General features: G+C 47.3%; 1 protein-coding gene across 2 annotated transcripts in view; it reads left to right on the top strand.

Annotated features, from left to right (window-relative positions):
• Nucleotides 1-20,054, top strand: part of HLTF (helicase like transcription factor) — a 498,779-nt gene that overhangs the window by 81,455 nt on the left and 397,270 nt on the right. For both annotated transcript variants that reach the window (XM_078667983.1, XM_078667984.1), the window contains exon 5: nucleotides 14,724-14,819. In XM_078667983.1, coding sequence (XP_078524109.1) covers nucleotides 14,724-14,819 — 96 coding nt within the window. The remainder of the gene's footprint in view (nucleotides 1-14,723; nucleotides 14,820-20,054) is intronic.

Below are 20,054 nucleotides of genomic sequence, written 5' to 3'. Positions count from 1 at the left end.
CCTTCTTTACCTTGTCTAGCATCCCCCGCACATTCCAACTCATGAGGCGTGTCCCGCCAGGACCTAGCCGCGATCCCCCGCTATCTGATGACATGTGTGCAAAGGTATATATGTTGTACACATCCTACCGCAGGCAGCATCGATGGTACCCGCCACAGATCGGAAGCAGCATATTGCGCGCAAGCCCTCTCCTTAACTAGAACAACCCCCAACCCCAACAACTCCCCCCCTCCCCCCTCCCCCCACCCCGCACCTCCCAAACACGGAATTACCTGTCGTGGTCTGGGTGTGGTCTCGGCCCCAACGGGGAGCCAGGGAGCACCCCCTCCAATGGATCCCCATCACGCAGCCCATGTGGAACTAGGCTGCCGTTCCCTCCCCAACCCTGAGCAAACGTGGCCTCCAGCCAAGTCTACAGCGCCCTGGTCATGTTATCATGCATTCATCAAAGCAAATGTCAGGTCCCCCCGCATTCAAGGTGCGTCCTCTTGTGCCTCCTGTGTGTCGTTATCTTGACGTGTCTTAGATCTTGACTGCGAGCTGCGGCTCGAGCGCGACCTGCCACGGCGCCTTCGCTGGTCCCCAGGACCCCCACTAGAAGGGCCCCCGGCGGAGGAGTCAGACTCCCCGCCCTTCGCTGCGTTGACTCGTACCTTCACAGTCTCATCAGTCCAACGGAAGACATCCTCCGGGGTATCAAAGAAAAAGGTGCGGGTCTGAAAGACGACCCGCAACCGTGCCGGGTACAGCAGAGCATAGGGTAGCTTGAGGCCCGAAGGCGAGCCTTGGCCGCAGTGAATGACTGTCTCTGCTGCTGCACCAACTTCGTGTAGTCCGGGAAGATGAGGATGTTGGAATTGTCATACAAGAGTTGGCCCTTCAGTCGCGCTTGTTTCAGGATAGCGTCCCTGTCAGCATAGTTCAATATCTTGGCGATCATGGGGCGGGGGCGCTCCCCCACCGGCGGTTTCTGCATCAGCGCCCGATGAGCCCTTTCCACCACAAAGCAGCGAGAAAGAGTGTCGGCTGGCATCCATCCCTCCAGCCATTGTGCCAGGAAGCGATCCGCATTGCCCCTCTCGCAATCCTCCGAAAAACCCAGGAAGCGAAGGTTGCAACGCCTGGCGTGCCCCTCTGCATCCTCAGCTCTCGACACCAGACCCTTCTGAGTTCTCTCCAGGGCAGCGACCCTCTTTTTTAGGGTGGTCATGTCCTCTACTGTAGATATGCGCGTTTTAGCGCCTGTTATGCGTTCCGCAAGTCCTGCCGAAGGAGCATGACATCCGAGCCAACAGCCCCTATCTTTGCGTCCAAAACCTCTCTGGACTGCGTGATCGCAGCCAGGAGCGCAGCATTGTCCGGCACCTGAGCCTGCGCCCCCTTTGAGCCGGCGGCCTCGGCAAATTTGTCGATAGGGCCCTGTTTGCCCTGACTACCACCTCCACCCCGTGTCATAGTGTCGTCCGAGGGTGGGGCCAACTGAGGCCGCCGCCGATACTGCCCTGCGACTGGCACACGCCGCCAGCTGCTCGTCGATGGGGTGGCGATATGGTTGATCAGTCTTGCCCCGCCGTCCACCGGCAGCCAACCGCCGGGCTCAAGAGGTGGCTTGGGGGGGGGGGGGGATGGGGCTTTATTTTGCAGGGCACCCCACGAGTCTCCTAGTGCGTCACGTGGACCCCTATGGCATCGACCAGCCCGTACCACTCTGTGTCGCAGGTCTCGATCTCAAGCCAGGCTCAGCGCCACCAATTGTGTCTCACCGGGGCCCGATGTGGCCCCCGAGTACCAGCCCCCAGCCGCAGTGGCCCCACTCCCTGTGGCACCCACCTGAGGAAGCAACAGCGCTCCTTATCTGTCCAGGTCGGCCCCTGGCAACACAGCGCCGCCGCCCTACGTCTGCTCGATGGCCTCGCTCCACCGGGCGTCTCCGGCGACCCCCAGCCAGGGCCTCCACTGGACTCATCACGTCTCCACCCCACTAGCCGCCGATCCACAGGATACACTGTTTGCGGGGGCTCCCGGCCTCTGAGGATATGTCGGGTCCGTGCCGCCTCCGCTCCCGGCACAGCCGCTCCAACTTGTCGGGCCACGCCAAAATCGAGGCCCCGGCCTTGTAGGCCGCACCGGATCACCCCGAACGCGGCCGATGCCCGGGCCGCTGGGACCAGTCTCAGCACCTCTGCTCGCCGTCGGGAGGTGACCACAGGGTCAGGCACCGATCCGGAACGCGTGGACCAGCTTACAGTGACCAGGGCAGGATATTTATACAAGATTTTCACACGGCTGGTCGGAGCTCGCGCTCTACACGACCGCCATCTCGCCGGCTAAGCCACGCCCCCCTGGTGCTTGAGTTCTTTGAGGAAAAAAGTAGTCTAAACTTTAACAACCTACATTAGGGCAGTCAGTTTTATGACTATTCTTAGTCAGATTTTATTTATTTATTTATAAAGTTTCATATAGCGCGGACTTGATCTCGAAGGATATCGGAGCGCTTTATAATTTGAGGGAAATGAAGGTAACAGATTAGTACAAGAATCATATAGGGAATATGCCATTTGAACTACCCGTGCACGATTCCAGAGATTTCACAAATCACGCACTGAAATGTATCCAAATGTACCTTCTATAAATAATCCAGAAAAGAGTCCTTGGAGAAAGTCTGTATGGCTTGTCACTAAGGGAATTCCCAGTGCAGATGGCGTCGTTTTTTCCAGGACCAACTGAAAGACTTAATGGAAGTGCTCAATGAAGAATACTGACTTCAGACCAGAAGCGCATCTACGAATGCAGTGGATATTTCAACTTGTCGATATTGCAGCATGATCGCCATGAAATACTTATCCTGGCACTGACATAGAAACTTGACCTCCAATGTGCAGAAAAAGATCCTAGACTCTGCACTGAATGCAAGTGCCCTCTTTGGTTCTCCTGAAGAGAACCATAGCATAAAGATTGAGACTGAAACCTTGAAAATAGTGGGCCAAAAAAAGAAAAAACAGAACTCAACTTGTTTTCTTCAGAAAAAGGAATTCTCTTGTCAATTGAGTCATACACCCTCCTGGCAGAAGAATATTAGTATCAAAAATACCTTTTATCTAATGCCTGTAAAGGCAAAAACAGAAGTAGCCTTTAGAAACCTTGGTGAAAGCTTCCTAAATGCAAAAGAAATGGCTGTTGGAGGCAAGCACCCAAGTGGGAGAAACATCATAAGTTAAATTGCAGCATTACAGAGTATAATGCAATGCAGTTTAATGCGATTCTACGGAACGGTTACATACATAGATAGATTTCAAAGTTCATTTACCAGTATTCCATCAGTAAACCTAAACCCTTTCTATCTAAAACCTGGCTCTGAAAAATGTGCTACAAAAAGCTGCAAAAAATCATCAAAGTGAGAGGGATGCTCTCCTCTTATTGTCTTGTACCAAAAATGAACCAAAACCAGATTTGCGATCTATGTTAAACCTTAAAATTGAGTATGTCCCTTATGTTACAATTTACTAAAAGTGCTCCTACCGGAACGGATAAATTAAATAAATGGAGACAGATTGTATGCATAGATTCAGGGTCTGCATAAATCCACATACCATTGTATAAAACCATAACGTTCTTCTGATTTCAGGGTACATGACCTGCATTACCATATTAAATCCTCCCATTTTGGATGGCGCATCTGTATGGCAGTTCTGACAGCATTTTATTTGGTTGGCTTAGCCTGACTGACTAGCTGCTCCTACTAAAGTGTCAGCAGAAAGTAATATAAACTTCATGTTGGAATCCAGTTTTCTATAAAATCTGGGCACCATTTGATAATATACGCCAAGTCCACAATGAGGCCAGCAGTCAGTATAATATAGGAGAGTACTACCAGATGAAGGCCTTAAAATAGTATATCCTTCAAAAGTCCGACTTCTTACTTCAGAAGTGTGATGTGCTTCCTACAGCTCCTCATTCATTTTCAAGGTACTTTTCAATCTTCTTAGTGTCTACTGCATCAGTCCTATGCATACGTTCTAAGTCAATGAAGCACATAAGTGCCTCACAGCTCTCTTACCAGCATTTGTGAAGTTGGGAAAACATACTAATCCTTTTGCCATCCCTTGTATAATCTATGCCATGGTGGGGACAATCAGTCTAATTGTTAAAGGATGTAGCATTTTACAGACCACACGCAGTTTAGAAATTTGCCCCAGATGTTTCCAAGCTAAGTCTTCATGCTTACATGGTGCAACTTGCTAGTTCTTCTAAGAAACAGTGTAAGAAATTGGGTTATTGCTTGGTGAAACCCTTATCAAGCAACAACCACAATCCTTGCCAGGGTGAACCACAAAAGTCACTTAATTAACCTGGGCTTAACCCTTCGGTAGCTCGGCACAAAAGCCGTCCGGCTTAATTTAGAGACAATATGTGAAGTATTTATGCAGCACACAAACCGTAATAGAGTGAAAACACAACACTAGAAAACCCCTACACCAATTTTGAAAACGAGAGTAATTTAAAAAAAATAAAGTTGTACCATATGGACAATAATCCGAACAATAGAACTGGAGATATGCAGTCAAAAGTTTTAGGTATGTATAGCACCTAAAAGCACAAAGCGCCACCTGCAGTCGTCTGGTTGTGCCAGACCGGGGAAAAGTCACAAGTTCATGCTAATGGAGTGTGGGTTGGATATAGAGACCAGGTTAGTCCAGCTGAAAAAGTTACCTTCTCAAAGGTCATTGTGAAAAGTCCAGTTCCTGGTGGTGGTCGTGAGGAGCAGTGTCTCACTGATGGTTGTAGCTGTAGCCCGAAGAGCATGAAGATTTTATCGGGCGTTGCAGACGGTCATGGCTAGAGCTACACGTTGGCGGTCACAGAGATGGTGGAGTGTGACATGCAAATCATGCATGTTCCTGGTGGTGGTCACGAGGAGCACAGTGTCTCACGGATGGTTGTAGCTGTAGCCCGAAGAGCAGGCTTGGCATCACGGATGGTCATTGATGTAGCATGAAGATTTTATCGGTGGTTGCAGACTGTCATGGCTGGAGCTTCACGTTGGCAGTCACAGAGATGCTGCAGTGTGACATGCAAATCATGCGCTAACTTTCATCGCTGGCGGTCGCTGTAGCGAGAAGAGGCTGGTTCACCGGAGCTTCGTATTGATGGTCATTGTGGTTGCGAAGAGCCCAAAAGTTTAGGATTTCTTCTTTTCTTTCAGGGGAATGCACTCTGATGCCAACCAAGGGTCCAAGACCCTGAGAGGCACCTCTTTGAAGATCATAGACTCGCTCTAAAAGCAGCTAGCCGAACTCAAGAAGGATCAATTGCAGCAGTTCGGCTGGGTGGGTGCACAGAGGGCTCTAGAGCCTGGTGTTTCTCTGGACAGTACAACAATCAAAGAGAGGGGAGAGTGGACTACTTGTCCTGTATAACCAAGGTCTTTGTTCGTGTGTACTGTTTCGGCATCATCATTGGGTCTATTTCTTTGTAAATACACCGACCTCCACCTGGAGGAAGACCTACTGGTTTGTCCGTAGTGGTCAGGAATGAAAAAATAAAAAAAAATTGGTTCCTGCAAGTCATTTGCTTGTACTGGCTCTGTGCGCGGTGCCCCCGCACACCTCTCTATTAGGAGCCATAATGGGCTCTTATTGACACCTCGGTCCTGACGAAAGCCTCTCTATTTTCCACGAAGCTTAAACATGTTGACCCTTACAGTGCGGTAGATTAGTAACTAGATCTAAAAACGCACCACTATCGTTTTTAATTTCCCACATCACTACTTCTTGAATAAATGCTTATGATAAATGTGGTGTAGGGAATTTTAATTCACTGCACGAGAGCACAAGGACATCCTCTTTTTTTCTTTTTTCATTCCAGAACCCCTGGGTTCAAGGAGCAGGTCCAGCCTTCCTTCTTCAGGCAGCAGGGCAGTCCTTCCAACAGCAGGGAAGTCTTTCCTTTGAGTCTTCCACAGGTCCAGAATTGATCTGATTAGTGGCTCACCAGGTCCAATATTTATTTATACCTGGTGCCAGCCTTTGAAGGGGGGGGGGGGGCTCCCTGTACTACCCCGCTCCTGGTTCTGGAGAGTACCTTCTTTTGTCTGCCATGGTGACAATAAGCTGATGTCAAGTTCCTTTGTGGGCTTGCTGGAAACGGGCCTTTTAAATGATAGTGGGGCAGAGAATAGCTCCACCCAAACCAGCCAACTACCAACTACACCCAGTCATGTGACCCAGCACAAAGGCTGCAGGCACCAAATTGTTTAGACAAAAAAAATGTACATTTTCTAAAAGTGGCAGTTTGATAATTGGGTGCAGGCATGACATTCTTACCTGCTCCCAATCAAACGTATCCCTAATTAAATGCGATAAGGCAACCCAGTGTTATCGAATAAGGCCTTCTAGTAGTGAAAAATAAATTCAAGAGTTTTTCACTATCAGGACATGTAAAACATAAATGCACAAATCCTACTTTGCACCCTTCCCTATGGATTGTTTAGGGCCTACTCTAGGGGTGATGTATATGTATTGAAAAAGAAAGGTTTAAGCCTGGTGAAAATGTATTTAGCAGGGTCAAAAATTAAGTCTAACACTGCACTACCGGCTGCAGTGGCAGGCCAGAGTCATGTTTAAAAAGGTTGCTGTAGTGGGTGACACAATAAGTGCTGCAGGCCCACTAGTATCATTTAAATTACAAGCCCTTGGTACATGTATTACCAGTTACTAGGGATGTGCAAGTAAAACAGATGTGCCAATTAGGTGTTAGACAATTGTACCATGTTTTATGAAGAAGCACTATAGCACTGGTCAGCAGTGGTAAAAGTGCTAAAGCAAACTCAGCAAAACAGGAGGGTGAAGACGAAATGTTTGTAGTGACCCTGCAGAGAATGCCAGGTCCTGCAAACAGTCTTACCACATTTGTATGCTGGCTCCTGGTCTCTTGACAATGCTGGTATTGATTCAAACAGATCACACTATAACCAGGAACTGTCTCACACAGGAGGGACTAGGGTTCTGATGAAGGCGTTTCCAAGTGTGGGGTGTTTTTTTGTCAGGGTAGTGGCGCTCCTAGGGGAAATACACCCTATCTTAGTACTCAGTGTCTGTGGCACGGTGATCACAAGGTAAAGCGAACCACCACATCCCTTCTGCTTGTTTTACCTTCTTTTGATCCTTTAGTGCATGCTATACACGCATTGGCATGGTGCTGATGGCACACTATATGAAGATGCTGGATTATGTGGCAGAGAGGTTTTGTGATGTTCAGGTATATGACAATTGGCTGTGCAGTACTTGGTGTGGAAAGAGTCACATATGGGTTCTACTAGGGTGAATACACATTATGGATAATGTGTCAGATCTATGCATATTAAGACATTTCTATTCGAATATATTTTAGATGCTTGAGGACAATTGTTTGGTTAATCAAGTATGTGGCTACTATTGTGCGTGAGTTTCCACAAACTATCTCACATTATGAATCTTGTCATGCAGAATTGTTTGAAAATTCCACAAAAATCACAAGGGTGATGTGTATATATAAGCTGGATGAGCAACCATGCTATAGTTATATTGGTCTATAGGATTTCTTAGCACTGAAGAAGTCGCAGGACTTGATACCCGATAAGCGACGAAACACGTGTTGGCTGGGATTGGTGGACCTCCAAAAAGAAGAAGAAAGAAGCAGACACACCTGTCCATATTGACTGATTATTTGTATTCTAAGTGATATTAAGCGTGGGCTGGGGAATTTAGTGCTCTGCTGAAGGAGGCTGTGAATTGGCAATTAACAGTAGTGACACTCCATTTTCTGGGAGTACAAAGTGGCACCTATGAAGCCAAAGAGAATTTCTTTGCGTTCACTTTGGCAATAACTTTAGTACTAGTCAGACCACCTTTTCCTATTGCAAAAATTATGCATGAATGGAGTTCCTCTCCAGAATGCCAGACTGAGTAAAACAAATCAGCCTCCCATCTCTGAACTTGACCACTTAACGGCCGAGTGCTTATTGTATGGGAGTTGAGGCCTTTTGCAAGACAACATGAGGAAACTGGAAAGTTTAAGTGTACAGTTTCAAGATCCTTGTGTGCCTGCAAGTGGACCGATTATGTGTTTGGTGAAACATATCAATCAATTGATATGTTAGGAAATTGTGGTACTTCCATACAATTCAATTCAATTAGTATTTATTATGATTTAGAATTCCGAAGAATTCCACATAAAGTATATAAGTAAAACATCGTTCATTACATACAAGAATGCGAAGTAAAAATACTACTACAATTTTATACTAAGATACCAACAATTAAAAGAGAACACTTTTTCCTTCAATAGACTAAGCTATACACTGGGTAACATCATATCCATGCAATAAGACTTCTCTCAGTTAAAACACACTATGGGCTGTCAGGAAAACCTGATTTAAAAAGAGGTACACAGAAGAGTTCATAACAGTTATAATCGGGATTTAGGGAAAAGGGACAAGCTCTACCTTATCATACAAAAGTGCAAGTGCTCTGTGCACTTTCTAGAGGAGTGCCTACCAAAAGCTCCCCTACAAAAAGTGCAAGTGCTCTATGCAATCTTTTAGAGCAAATGTTTCCCACCCTCCCCTAACAGCAATATAGATGATTTAACATAGAGATATTATAAATTCTCGAGTCACTTAAACGAACATCTTTCAAATAAAACACAATCTGGGCTGTCAGGTAAAACCTGATTTAAAAAGAAGTACACAGAAGAATTAATACCAGATGTGATCGGGATTTAGGGAAAAGGGAAAGGCACTACCTTATACAAAAGTGCAAATGCTCTGTGCAATCTATGGAGGAGTATGTACCAAAACTCCCCTAGCAGCTATATAAATAATCTAACCCAAAGGTATTAAAAAAGACTATTTACATGTCATACAAAAGTGCAAATGCTCTGTGCAATCTATGGAGGAGTATGTACCAAAACTCCCCTAGCAGCTATATAAATAATCTAACCCAAAGGTATTAAAAAAGACTATTTACATGTCATACAAAAAGTGCAAGTGCTCTGTGCAATTTCTTAGGACAATTATTTCCCACCCTCCCCTAGCAGCAGTATAGATGACTTAACATCAAGATATTTTAAGCTCTCGGGTCACTTAAAAAATATTCCAATCCTAATAAACATTTAAAAACTCTTTGAAGAACCGAAATTTTTTAAAACACATCAGTTCAGACGGAGGGGACAGAAGGCAATTACGGGCCTGTTCAGCTGTTGAGATATTATACTTTAAAAAAGCAATCCTTAAATATCTTCGTCGTATTGAGCGAAGTGCAGGACACACAATCAAAACATGATTCAGATCTTGTATACCGCAATTACACAGATGACAGTATCTTTCATTTTTGGGGATAACCTCCCAGGCACCTGTTACAATTCTTAGGGGTAATAAATTCATTCTTAACAACAAAATCACCCTACGAACTCCGTGTTCCAGGTGCCAAAGAACATACGGCTGGGGGTTTTTAACAATAGAGCTCCCAACAATGCAGTCCATCCTTCCATACAATGAACATAGTGTCAGATCTCTTTCGCGATAGACCACATATATAGACTTCCTAATTATATGTTTTAACGAAGTTTTAATAAAGCTGCTGCCCCTTCCTTATCTAAACCGAACATACTTAGAGCCTTTATATAGTTTCTAAAAATAGCAATTTTCCCCATCATATTTACAAATATTTCCCTGTGCAGTGCTGCCCTCAATAAATTATCGGGGCCATTTATCAAAGCATTACACCATCTTAAACAGGCAGCCATTGATAACACATATGTCGAAAGAAGACCAAATTCGAGCCTAAGTGCCGCGATTGGCGCAGCATAATTCAAATTACATATTTGGCGCCAAATCTTTCCTTCCACTTTCTCAAATTTGGCCCATTCACACTCATCTACTGTTTCACTAGCATAATTCAAAGTCGGTGGGATTTTTATTTTGTAAACCGAGATGATGTGGGAAAAATTTCTTTTCCCACATTGCATATACAGGCGATTAAGTGCCGAAGCTTGTGAAATTGCTTTCCCTTTACAATGGTCCATATGTCTGGTAGCAGAGCACCTGTTTGAAAATATTTTTCCTAAATATGGATAAAATTTCACAACTTCCAGTTTTTCCCTTTCCAGAAACCAACTCAGATTTTTTCTAACCTTACACCCTTGATAACTAAAAATCATAACTTTGCTCTTTAAAATGTTTATTTTTAAAAAGTGCTCTTCTGTGTACCTAACCAGCTCTCCCAATCTTCTTTGCAGCCCAATTGGTGTTAAATCCATTATTATTGCATCATCTGCGTACAACAGACAACTTAGTTTAAGAAGACCTAATTGGGGAGGGTCCCCTTTACTCCGTCCTACCCGACTCTGCAGATCATTGATATAGATAGAAAAGAGTAAAGGGGCCAAAAGGCACCCCTGCTTCAGCCCGTTGTGTGTACATATTTTCCTTGATAGGCCTTGAGATCCCCCCAACAAAACTTGTGTCCACGTCAAGGAATGGAGTGCAATTATTAATCTTAAAAGGTTCCCTGGGATCCCCATTGTAACCAGTTTCCTCCACAGCGTCCCCCTATCTACCCAATCGAATGCTGTGGAGAAATCTATAAAGGCAGTATACAATGGGACCCCTCGGCCCACAGGATATTTTTCAATTAACGTTTGTAAGACGGAAATGTTATCCAGAGTGCCACTATTCTTGCGGAATCCTGTTTGTTCCAGAGGTATGTGATTAGTTCCGAATGCCCACTCTTGCAAGTGGCCAAGGATACTCTTCGCAAACAGTTTCCCTGTTGCGTCTAAAAGAGAGATTTGTCTGAAACTGTCCGGGGAATTTCTTGGGCCCTTCTTATATAACGGGACCAATATACTTCCCTTCCAGGAATACGGGATGTTCCCAGTGTCATAACAATGAGCAAACAACGGATATAAAAATGTTGCCCAATCTTCACAATCCTGTTTTATTATGGCTACTGGAACATCATCTGGTCCCATTGCCCCAGAGTATTTGACCCCTTAATATAACCTACAATTTCCGATTCTGTTGGTTCTACTACATCAACCCCCAATTCTGAGTTCTTAGGAACCCCCTCAAACTGATCTGCTAATTGATTGGGAGCATACAGTTGGGAAATATAAGTGGACCATTCAGATTCGGAGATTAAAATGGGTTGTGATTTTTCTCTACCATCACAAAACTTCGCTATCAATGCCCAATACTTTCTAGTATCCCGGATAAGGCCACTTCACGAAGGGATACCCATTTTTCATCTTCAATTTTCCTCCGATCTGATAGTATTTTTCTATTCCGTACCTGTTTTAATCTGTATATCTCTCTGATTTTTTAAACTAGGAACTCTAAATTGGAGTCTGATCAGCCCGTTAATCTCCTTATTCAGTTTTTTGATTTCCCATGGAATTAATACTATAGGGGAGGCTCTCATATCTTGTTTATTTCTTCCCAATTTTCTAATTGCTGCCAACACTCTCTCATACCTCACAAACGGAGTCTCCGGACTTGGCCTAAATGCAATGTTCTTAAATACCCTCTGAAAGTTCGGAAGTGCCTTATATGACCAATAAATACGGCCATTATTTCGAGAATAGGTGACATTTTCCTTCCTCTGATTCCAGAGTTCAGGCTTCTCAATATTTATATCCATCTTTACCACTAAAATATTATGGTCACTCATCTTAGATGGGAGCACCTTAAACTGTGTACACGCACTGAACAATTGAATGGAAACTGCCATGTAATCAGTAAGGGTCTGACCGTAGATTCCATTAAAAGTATAAGATGCAGCTGAATCCTCAGGAAATCTACCATTTAAAAGTACGAAGTCAAGATTCCTAAGATTTTGCAAGAGGGTACTTCCATACCTTCTTCTGGTGCTTCAGTCTGGCTTATGGTACTCCTCCAATATACAGTTGTCAATGACTTCTTCATACTGGAAATGCCCCTTTCATGCATCCTTATAGTCTATTACAATGATCAACAACCTTTCTTTTAATGAAAACTTTCTCCAATCAGAACGCCCTTCTATCATTGAGAATTGCACGTAGTTCTTTAAAAATTAATTTGTATTCCTCTGGGACATGTAACATAAGGTCCACCATAATTATATTATTTGAAAGGTGGCTTTCTAGCTAGGGCTTACATCAGCAAGGGGGCAAACAACTTGCTGGACTTAGTCAGTCATAGACCTAATACTGTATTACACCAGAATGTTCCATGGAAAAACATCAACCTATCATCTTGCCTGCTTTCCTTCGTACACCATCTTCCCCAGCGGGGAATTCAAGCAGAACACGAAGAAACTATGAAGAGAGCCTCAAAATACTACTGAGGTTTAACAAAGAGTTCCCTAAAACGAATAGTTATATCTCAACAAAGAAACTAATCCAGCTAATGTGGTCGCCTCACAAGATCTATACCTAAATTGGTGCTTGTCGGAAAGTGTCCCTTTTTAGGTTGAGCATAGCGGTACGACCTCTTGTATACTTTAGTATCATCTCTAGTGGGCTTAAAGCCAACTCCCTGCTTTTGATTTGTTTGTTTCAATGTCCTTTAAAAACCCTTGATTGCTAATGATGAGTCCTGCCTCTTTTTCCCTCTTTTCTCTTTTGTTCTTCCCAGGCGCAGAGACTAACTATGGTATCATTATGCTTTATTGTGCTTATCTGATCTTTGGGGGCCTTTTTTTTTTTCAACGCCCTTGCCCCACTTGTGTTTTTGATTTATTCTTCTGTCAGGCCAACGTCTTTGCTCGGTTCTGCTGTCCCTGCCGCCATGTCCCTCTCTCCAAACCTTCCTGGCCTCAGTCACTTCCTCCCAGCCTGCTATGCTGATGGTCTCCAGGCCCTAAAACACTCCGACACACTTTCTAAGCTTTGCTCTAGATTCCATCTTTATATTATATTATGAAACCTGTTTTTGGCCGGAATTTTTTCATTGATCTGTTTTTGAGCTGCGTTTTCTTTCTGCCCTTTCGGACTAGTTTGGCCTACCAAGGCGGTAATTAAGTATTGTGAGAAGCTGGGTTACTGTTGCAGTTACCCCCCACTTCTTGCCAGACAACTGATGCACTTTTGACTTGATTTGGCCTGGGTTCCTGCCAATCAGGTTCCCAGGGCCTGTGTTCTTTCCCCAAAACTAACCCAAACCCAATTGGCATCTCTGGCCACAGGTCAGCCCCTGGTAAATGATACCACAGTTACCCAGGGCACTGTGACCAGGGAAGACCTCTAAGGGCTGCAGCACTTATTGTACCACTCTTAGAGGCCCTGTACCATTACACACACACACTGCCTTGCAGGCTGCGTGTCTTGGTGCAGAAGAAAGTGAAGAGTCGACAGGGCACACATCTCGGTGTGCCAGGTCTACAACCCACTGCCCTGGCATAGATTAGTCACCCTCTAGCTGGGTGCACTATACCAGTGGTGAGAGTACAGGTGCATGAGCCCTGTACCCTACAGTGTCTAAGTCAATTCTTAAACATTGTAAGTGAAGTGCTGCCATTAGGAGTATATGGTGCTGGGAGTTTGTCATTACGAACTCCACAGCACCATAATGGCTTCCCTGAAAACTGAGAAGTCGGGTAACAAACTTTCAGCACATTAAACCTACACTGATGCCAGTGTGGGCTTTAATGAAAAATGCACACAGAGGACATCTTAGAGATGCCCCCTGAAAAACGACCTACCGCTAGTGTCCAGGCTGAGTGGCTGCTTTCAGCTGCCACCACCAGACATGTTTCTGGATCCCTGGGTGGAGAGGCTGCTGCTCTCAGGGGCCTGAAACAATGCACATCCTGGGACGAGGATGTAATGTTAGAAATGAGATGTAGAAGGTATTATTAGTTGGATACTGTGCAATGTCTGCTTATTTAAAGACTCTCAGCAAGCAGTCTATTAGAGAACCTTTTATGAATTATAAGAGGGAAGTCCGGCTGGATTGCGAGATCAGGAAACCAACTGTCAAGTTTTATCTATCACTTACTGTAACAGAGCGTTGCCAAAACTATTTAATTTATATTCCTAATTTCATGCATCGTTTTGCACTAGTTAGATTCAGATTAGGAATTGTTGCTTTCCCTAACATGAAAATTTGCCCCCCGGATTCGACTTCTTGTCCATGTGATGGACAGAGTAAGCAAAGCACTGTGCACTTTATGTTGTTTTGTGGTTTTTATTCTGGTGTTAAAAGTTATTACCTAAAACCACTTCTGCGTGTCTGAATTAAATGATGCTAGGGTTTGTCTCAATCTAACACTTTTTATTATTAATGCAATTGACCTACTTAGAAGCATCGCTGTTTCATCATAAGGACGACTCAACCAATTTTTTTAATGGAGATTGTACCCCTTTTAAACATTTCTGAGTGTTTTCAGACATGACCGACTTTGTTTCCTTGTTGAGTATTGAGTTTTACTTTGTACAATCTTTTATAACTTTTATGCTAACTAAGTGTAATGCATCTAGTGTTTATCTATGTATACTTTTATGGCTGTTTCAAATACACTGAATAAAGTTTTCTAAATCGAAATTGACTCTTGAATTGACTCTATTGGTATAAATAACCTCTAATATGCATGTGTGTCAAGCACCATCAGTATTTAATTTTACTTGCCACCATTGAGTAACCAAAGCCATTTTCCTTAAAATGACCTCTGATTACTTGTCTTAAACTCTGTTTCCTCCAAATTCAGAGGTTTTAACATCGTTTCCGAGAGACATTGGTAGCTGGAAGGAGAGAGGCAACTCGTGGCAGCGTGGAGGCCGGCGTGGTAATAAGCGCACTAAAGGTATTGACTCTAATTTTGACAGGTGCTGTATTTGGATATGTCTTGGAACATTCTGTACTCTCTAATTATGTTAAATATTTGAAGGGTTGTGTGGATTTGCAGAATTAAACAGCAGATGAGGAGCTTAAGATCTAGTGTGCTCCTTTCTCCCTGTGCTAAAATGCAGCTGCAACTTGATCTCCATCTTATATGTGTGCCCCATACCTTTAATTTTACAACTGCTCTGTGGAGAAATTCATTTTCGTTTGATTTTCTCCCCGATTCTTTTGGTAATTTGTATCTCATGGAACTTTCTTTTCATCAGCATTGGCACTTTGACCCTGTGTTTGTGTGTGGCTGCAATTTTGATATACATATCTGAAAGAGACTATTAGTTATGGATTCCTTACCTTAGAATTGCCCCCAGGCATCAGACTGGATGTGGAGAATTTTTTTCAGCAGTACCCCTAAACGTCGGTAGGTGGTGTCTGTCGACTCCACGTTTGTCATTGGTGTCGTGATCGCCGGAAAGATGTCACACAATCTACTTAGACGCCGCCCCTACGTGCTGAAATCAGTTCTTTCTTTTTTCGCGCCAGCCAGCGCAGATCTGGAGAGAGTGGTACCCTGGTCACTTTTTGACAAACTGTTTTTTCGAGTCGTTTGACTCCTGGTGCATAGGTTTTCACATCGGTGGACCGGTTTAAGCCTTGTGGCTCCTGCCACAAGCTAATGTCGGTGACTGACCTACATCTCGTGTGCCTCTAGTGGCTGGAGCTCCACCATGATCCAAATTCGTGCTCTGACTGCCGGCCCATGGCCCGAAGTCTTTGCGGGAGCGGGACCGAAAGCTCCTGGAGGCTCGGCAGTTTGCTCAGCGCCGCTCAAGGTCCCGGTCGAGAGAGAGGTTGCGGAGCCACCACCACCACTCCTCGCGAAGTCTTCATCGTCGGGTAAGTCGAAGCACAAGAAGAAGGTGAAGAAGCATTGTCGCTCTTTGCCTTCTCCCCGTCCGTCGGCCGACGGAACAAGGGATGCAGAAGATCGTCGTCCTTCGGCTCCGCCCGCAGGGGCCTGCTTGGTTGGCTTCGAGTTTCCACTCCTTTCCAGGAGCCGGAGCGACCCATGCCCAACTTCATACATTTTACGAAGCTCTACACTCCATCTTTGGGCAGTCCGACTCCGCCGGCGAGCCTTCTTGCCCCTTGGACTCGGTTGGGGGTTTCAGTCCGCAGGGGCCCCCAGGGGCCCCCAGGATCCATGCCTGGATCCGGATCGGCGGCGTTCGACCTCACAACACCTCCGGCATCGAATCCATTGATGACACTGCCGCCTCCGACGCTGGTTGGATCCCCGTGGGAGTTAAACCCGGCCTCCACCTCGATCTAGATACGGAGCCGGACCAGTGTCACTTTTGTGCCATTTTTCCATCCTGGTGTTCCCTATCGCCCTGAATGGCAGCCAGGAGAGGAGGGCTGGGAGGGGTCTGTTGATCCTTATGGAGACCAACTTGAAGATCCGGACTGGAGAGAGGAGTTGGGTTGCCAGTGGTCTGGATACCTCCCCAGACCTTGGTATGCTTTCTCCCCTACCAAGGCTACGGAGGAGGGAGCCTCCTACGCTATGGTGTTGCATATACCTGCTTAGGCTTTGGGCCTTGAACTTCCTACGGTGGCAGTCAGGACTAACCTCCTGACTGAGGTGCTTCACCTGGCAGCAGCCTCTTCGGAGCCCCAGAGTGGTAGTGCGTAGTGCAGAGGCGTAGTGCAGAGTGCAGAGGCGTAGTGCAGAGTGCAGAGGCGTAGTGCAGAGTGCAGAGGCGTAGTGCAGAGGCGTAGTACGTAGTGCAGAGGCGTAGTGCAGAGTGGTAGTGCAGAGGCGTAGTGCAGAGTGGTAGTGCGTAGTGCAGAGGCGTAGTGCAGAGTGGTAGTGCGTAGTGCAGAGGCGTAGTGCAGAGGTGTAGTGCGTAGTGGTAGTGCGTAGTGCAGAGGTGTAGTGCAGAGTGGTAGTGCGTAGTGCAGAGGTGTAGTGCAGAGTGGTAGTGCGTAGTGCAGAGTGGTAGTGCGTAGTGCAGAGTGGTAGTGCGTAGTGCAGAGGCGTAGTGCAGAGGCGTAGTGCAGAGGCGTAGTGCAGAGGCGTAGTGCAGAGGCGTAGTGCGTAGTGCAGAGTGGTAGTGCAGAGGCGTAGTGCGGAGTGGTAGTGCGTAGTGCAGAGGCGTAGTGCGGAGTGGTAGTGCGTAGTGCAGAGGCGTAGTGCAGAGTGGTAATGCGTAGTGCAGAGTGGTAGTGCGTAGTGCAGAGGCGTAGTGCAGAGTGGTAGTGCGTAGTGCAGAGGCGTAGTGCAGAGGCATAGTGCAGAGGCGTAGTGCGTAGTGCAGAGGCGTAGTGCAGAGTGCAGAGTGCAGAGGCGTAGTGCAGAGGCGTAGTGCAGAGTGGTAGTGCGTAGTGCAGAGTGGTAGTGCATAGTGCAGAGGCATAGTGCGTAGTGCAGAGGCGTAGTGCAGAGTGGTAATGCGTAGTGCAGAGTGGTAGTGCGTAGTGCAGAGTGGTAGTGCGTAGTGCAGAGTGGTAGTGCGTAGTGCAGAGGCGTAGTGTAGAGGCGTAGTGCGGAGGCGTAGTGCGTAGTGCAGAGGCGTAGTGCAGAGTGATAGTGCGTAGTGCAGAGGCGTAGTGCAGAGTGGTAGTGCGTAGTGCAGAGGCGTAGTGCAGAGTGATAGTGCGTAGTGCAGAGGCGTAGTGCAGAGTGATAGTGCGTAGTGCAGAGGCGTAGTGCAGAGTGGTAGTGCGTAGTGCAGAGTGCGTAGTGGTAGTGCGTAGTGCAGAGGCGTAGTGCAGAGGCGTAGTGCAGAGGCGTAGTGCGTAGTGCAGAGGCGTAGTGCTTTGGGCCTTGAACTTCCTACGGTGGCAGTCAGGACTAACCTCCTGACTGAGGTGCTTCACCTGGCAGCAGCCTCTTCGGAGCCCCAGAGTGGTAGTGCGTAGTGCAGAGGCGTAGTGCAGAGTGCAGAGGCGTAGTGCAGAGTGCAGAGGCGTAGTGCAGAGGCGTAGTACGTAGTGCAGAGGCGTAGTGCAGAGTGGTAGTGCAGAGGCGTAGTGCAGAGTGGTAGTGCGTAGTGCAGAGGCGTAGTGCAGAGTGGTAGTGCGTAGTGGTAGTGCGTAGTGCAGAGGTGTAGTGCGTAGTGGTAGTGCGTAGTGCAGAGGTGTAGTGCAGAGTGGTAGTGCGTAGTGCAGAGGTGTAGTGCAGAGTGGTAGTGCGTAGTGCAGAGTGGTAGTGCGTAGTGCAGAGTGGTAGTGCGTAGTGCAGAGTGGTAGTGCGTAGTGCAGAGTGGTAGTGCGTAGTGCAGAGGCGTAGTGCGTAGTGCAGAGTGGTAGTGCGTAGTGCAGAGGCGTAGTGCAGAGGCGTAGTGCAGAGGCGTAGTGCAGAGGCGTAGTGCAGAGGCGTAGTGCGTAGTGCAGAGTGGTAGTGCAGAGGCGTAGTGTGGAGTGGTAGTGCGTAGTGCAGAGGCGTAGTGCAGAGTGGTAATGCGTAGTGCAGAGTGGTAGTGCGTAGTGCAGAGGCGTAGTGCAGAGTGGTAGTGCGTAGTGCAGAGGCGTAGTGCAGAGGCGTAGTGCAGAGGCGTAGTGCGTAGTGCAGAGGCGTAGTGCAGAGTGCAGAGGCGTAGTGCGTAGTGCAGAGGCGTAGTGCAGAGGCGTAGTGCAGAGTGGTAGTGCGTAGTGCAGAGGCATAGTGCGTAGTGCAGAGGCGTAGTGCAGAGTGGTAATGCGTAGTGCAGAGTGGTAGTGCATAGTGCAGAGTGGTAGTGCGTAGTGCAGAGTGGTAGTGCGTAGTGCAGAGGCGTAGTGCAGAGTGTAGAGGCGTAGTGCGGAGGCGTAGTGCAGAGTGGTAGTGCGTAGTGCAGAGGCGTAGTGCAGAGTGGTAGTGCGTAGTGCAGAGGCGTAGTGCAGAGTGGTAGTGCGTAGTGCAGAGGCGTAGTGCAGAGTGGTAGTGTGTAGTGCAGAGTGCGTAGTGGTAGTGCGTAGTGCAGAGGCGTAGTGCAGAGGCGTAGTGCAGAGGCGTAGTGCGTAGTGCAGAGGCGTAGTGCAGAGGCGTAGTGCAGAGTGGTAGTGCGTAGTGCAGAGGCGTAGTGCAGAGTGGTAGTGCGTAGTGCAGAGGCGTAGTGCAGAGTGGTAGTGCGTAGTGCAGAGTGGTAGTGCAGAGTGGTAGTGCGTAGTGCAGAGTGCGTAGTGGTAGTGCGTAGTGCAGAGGCGTAGTGCAGAGTGCAGAGGCGTAGTGCAGAGGCGTAGTGCAGAGGCGTAGTGCAGAGGCGTAGTGCAGAGGCGTAGTGCAGAGGCGTAGTGCAGAGGCGTAGTGCAGAGGCGTAGTGCGTAATGCAGAGGCGTAGTGCAGAGGCGTAGTGCAGAGTGGTAGTGCGTAGTGCAGAGTGGTAGTGCGTAGTGCAGAGTGGTAGTGCGTAGTGCAGAGTGGTAGTGCGTAGTGCAGAGTGGTAGTGCGTAGTGCAGAGTGGTAGTGCGTAGTGCAGAGTGGTAGTGCGTAGTGCAGAGTGGTAGTGCGTAGTGCAGATGCATAGTGCAGAGGCGTAGTGCAGAGTGCAGAGGCGTAGTGCGTAGTGCAGAGGCGTAGTGCAGAGGCGTAGTGCGTAGTGCAGTGCAGAGGCGTAGTGCAGAGGCGTAGTGCAGAGTGCAGAGGCGTAGTGCAGAGGCGTAGTGCAGAGGCGTAGTGCAGAGTGGTAGTGCGTAGTGCAGAGTGGTAGTGCGTAGTGCAGAGGCGTAGTGCAGAGGCGTAGTGCGTAGTGCAGAGGCGTAGTGCAGAGGCGTAGTGCAGAGGCATAGTGCAGAGGCGTAGTGCGTAGTGCAGAGGCGTAGTGCAGAGGCGTAGTGCGTAGTGCAGAGGCGTAGTGCAGAGGCGTAGTGCGTAGTGCAGAGGCGTAGTGCAGAGTGGTAGTGCGTAGTGCAGAGGCGTAGTGCAGAGTGGTAGTGCGTAGTGCAGAGTGGTAGTGCGTAGTGCAGAGTGGTAGTGCGTAGTGCACAGGCGTAGTGCAGAGTGGTAGTGCGTAGTGCAGAGTGGTAGTGCGTAGTGCAGAGGCGTAGTGCAGAGTGCAGAGGCGTAGTGCATAGTGCAGAGGCGTAGTGCAGAGGCGTAGTGCAGAGGCGTAGTGCGTAGTGCAGAGGCGTAGTGCAGAGTGCAGAGGCGTAGTGCAGAGTGGTAGTGCGTAGTGCAGAGTGGTAGTGCGTAGTGCAGAGTGGTAGTGCGTAGTGC

Source organism: Lissotriton helveticus, chromosome 11 (assembly GCF_964261635.1).
Source record: "Lissotriton helveticus chromosome 11, aLisHel1.1, whole genome shotgun sequence".
Lineage (NCBI taxonomy): Eukaryota > Metazoa > Chordata > Amphibia > Caudata > Salamandridae > Lissotriton > Lissotriton helveticus.
This window is presented reverse-complemented; position numbering and strand designations above follow the sequence as displayed.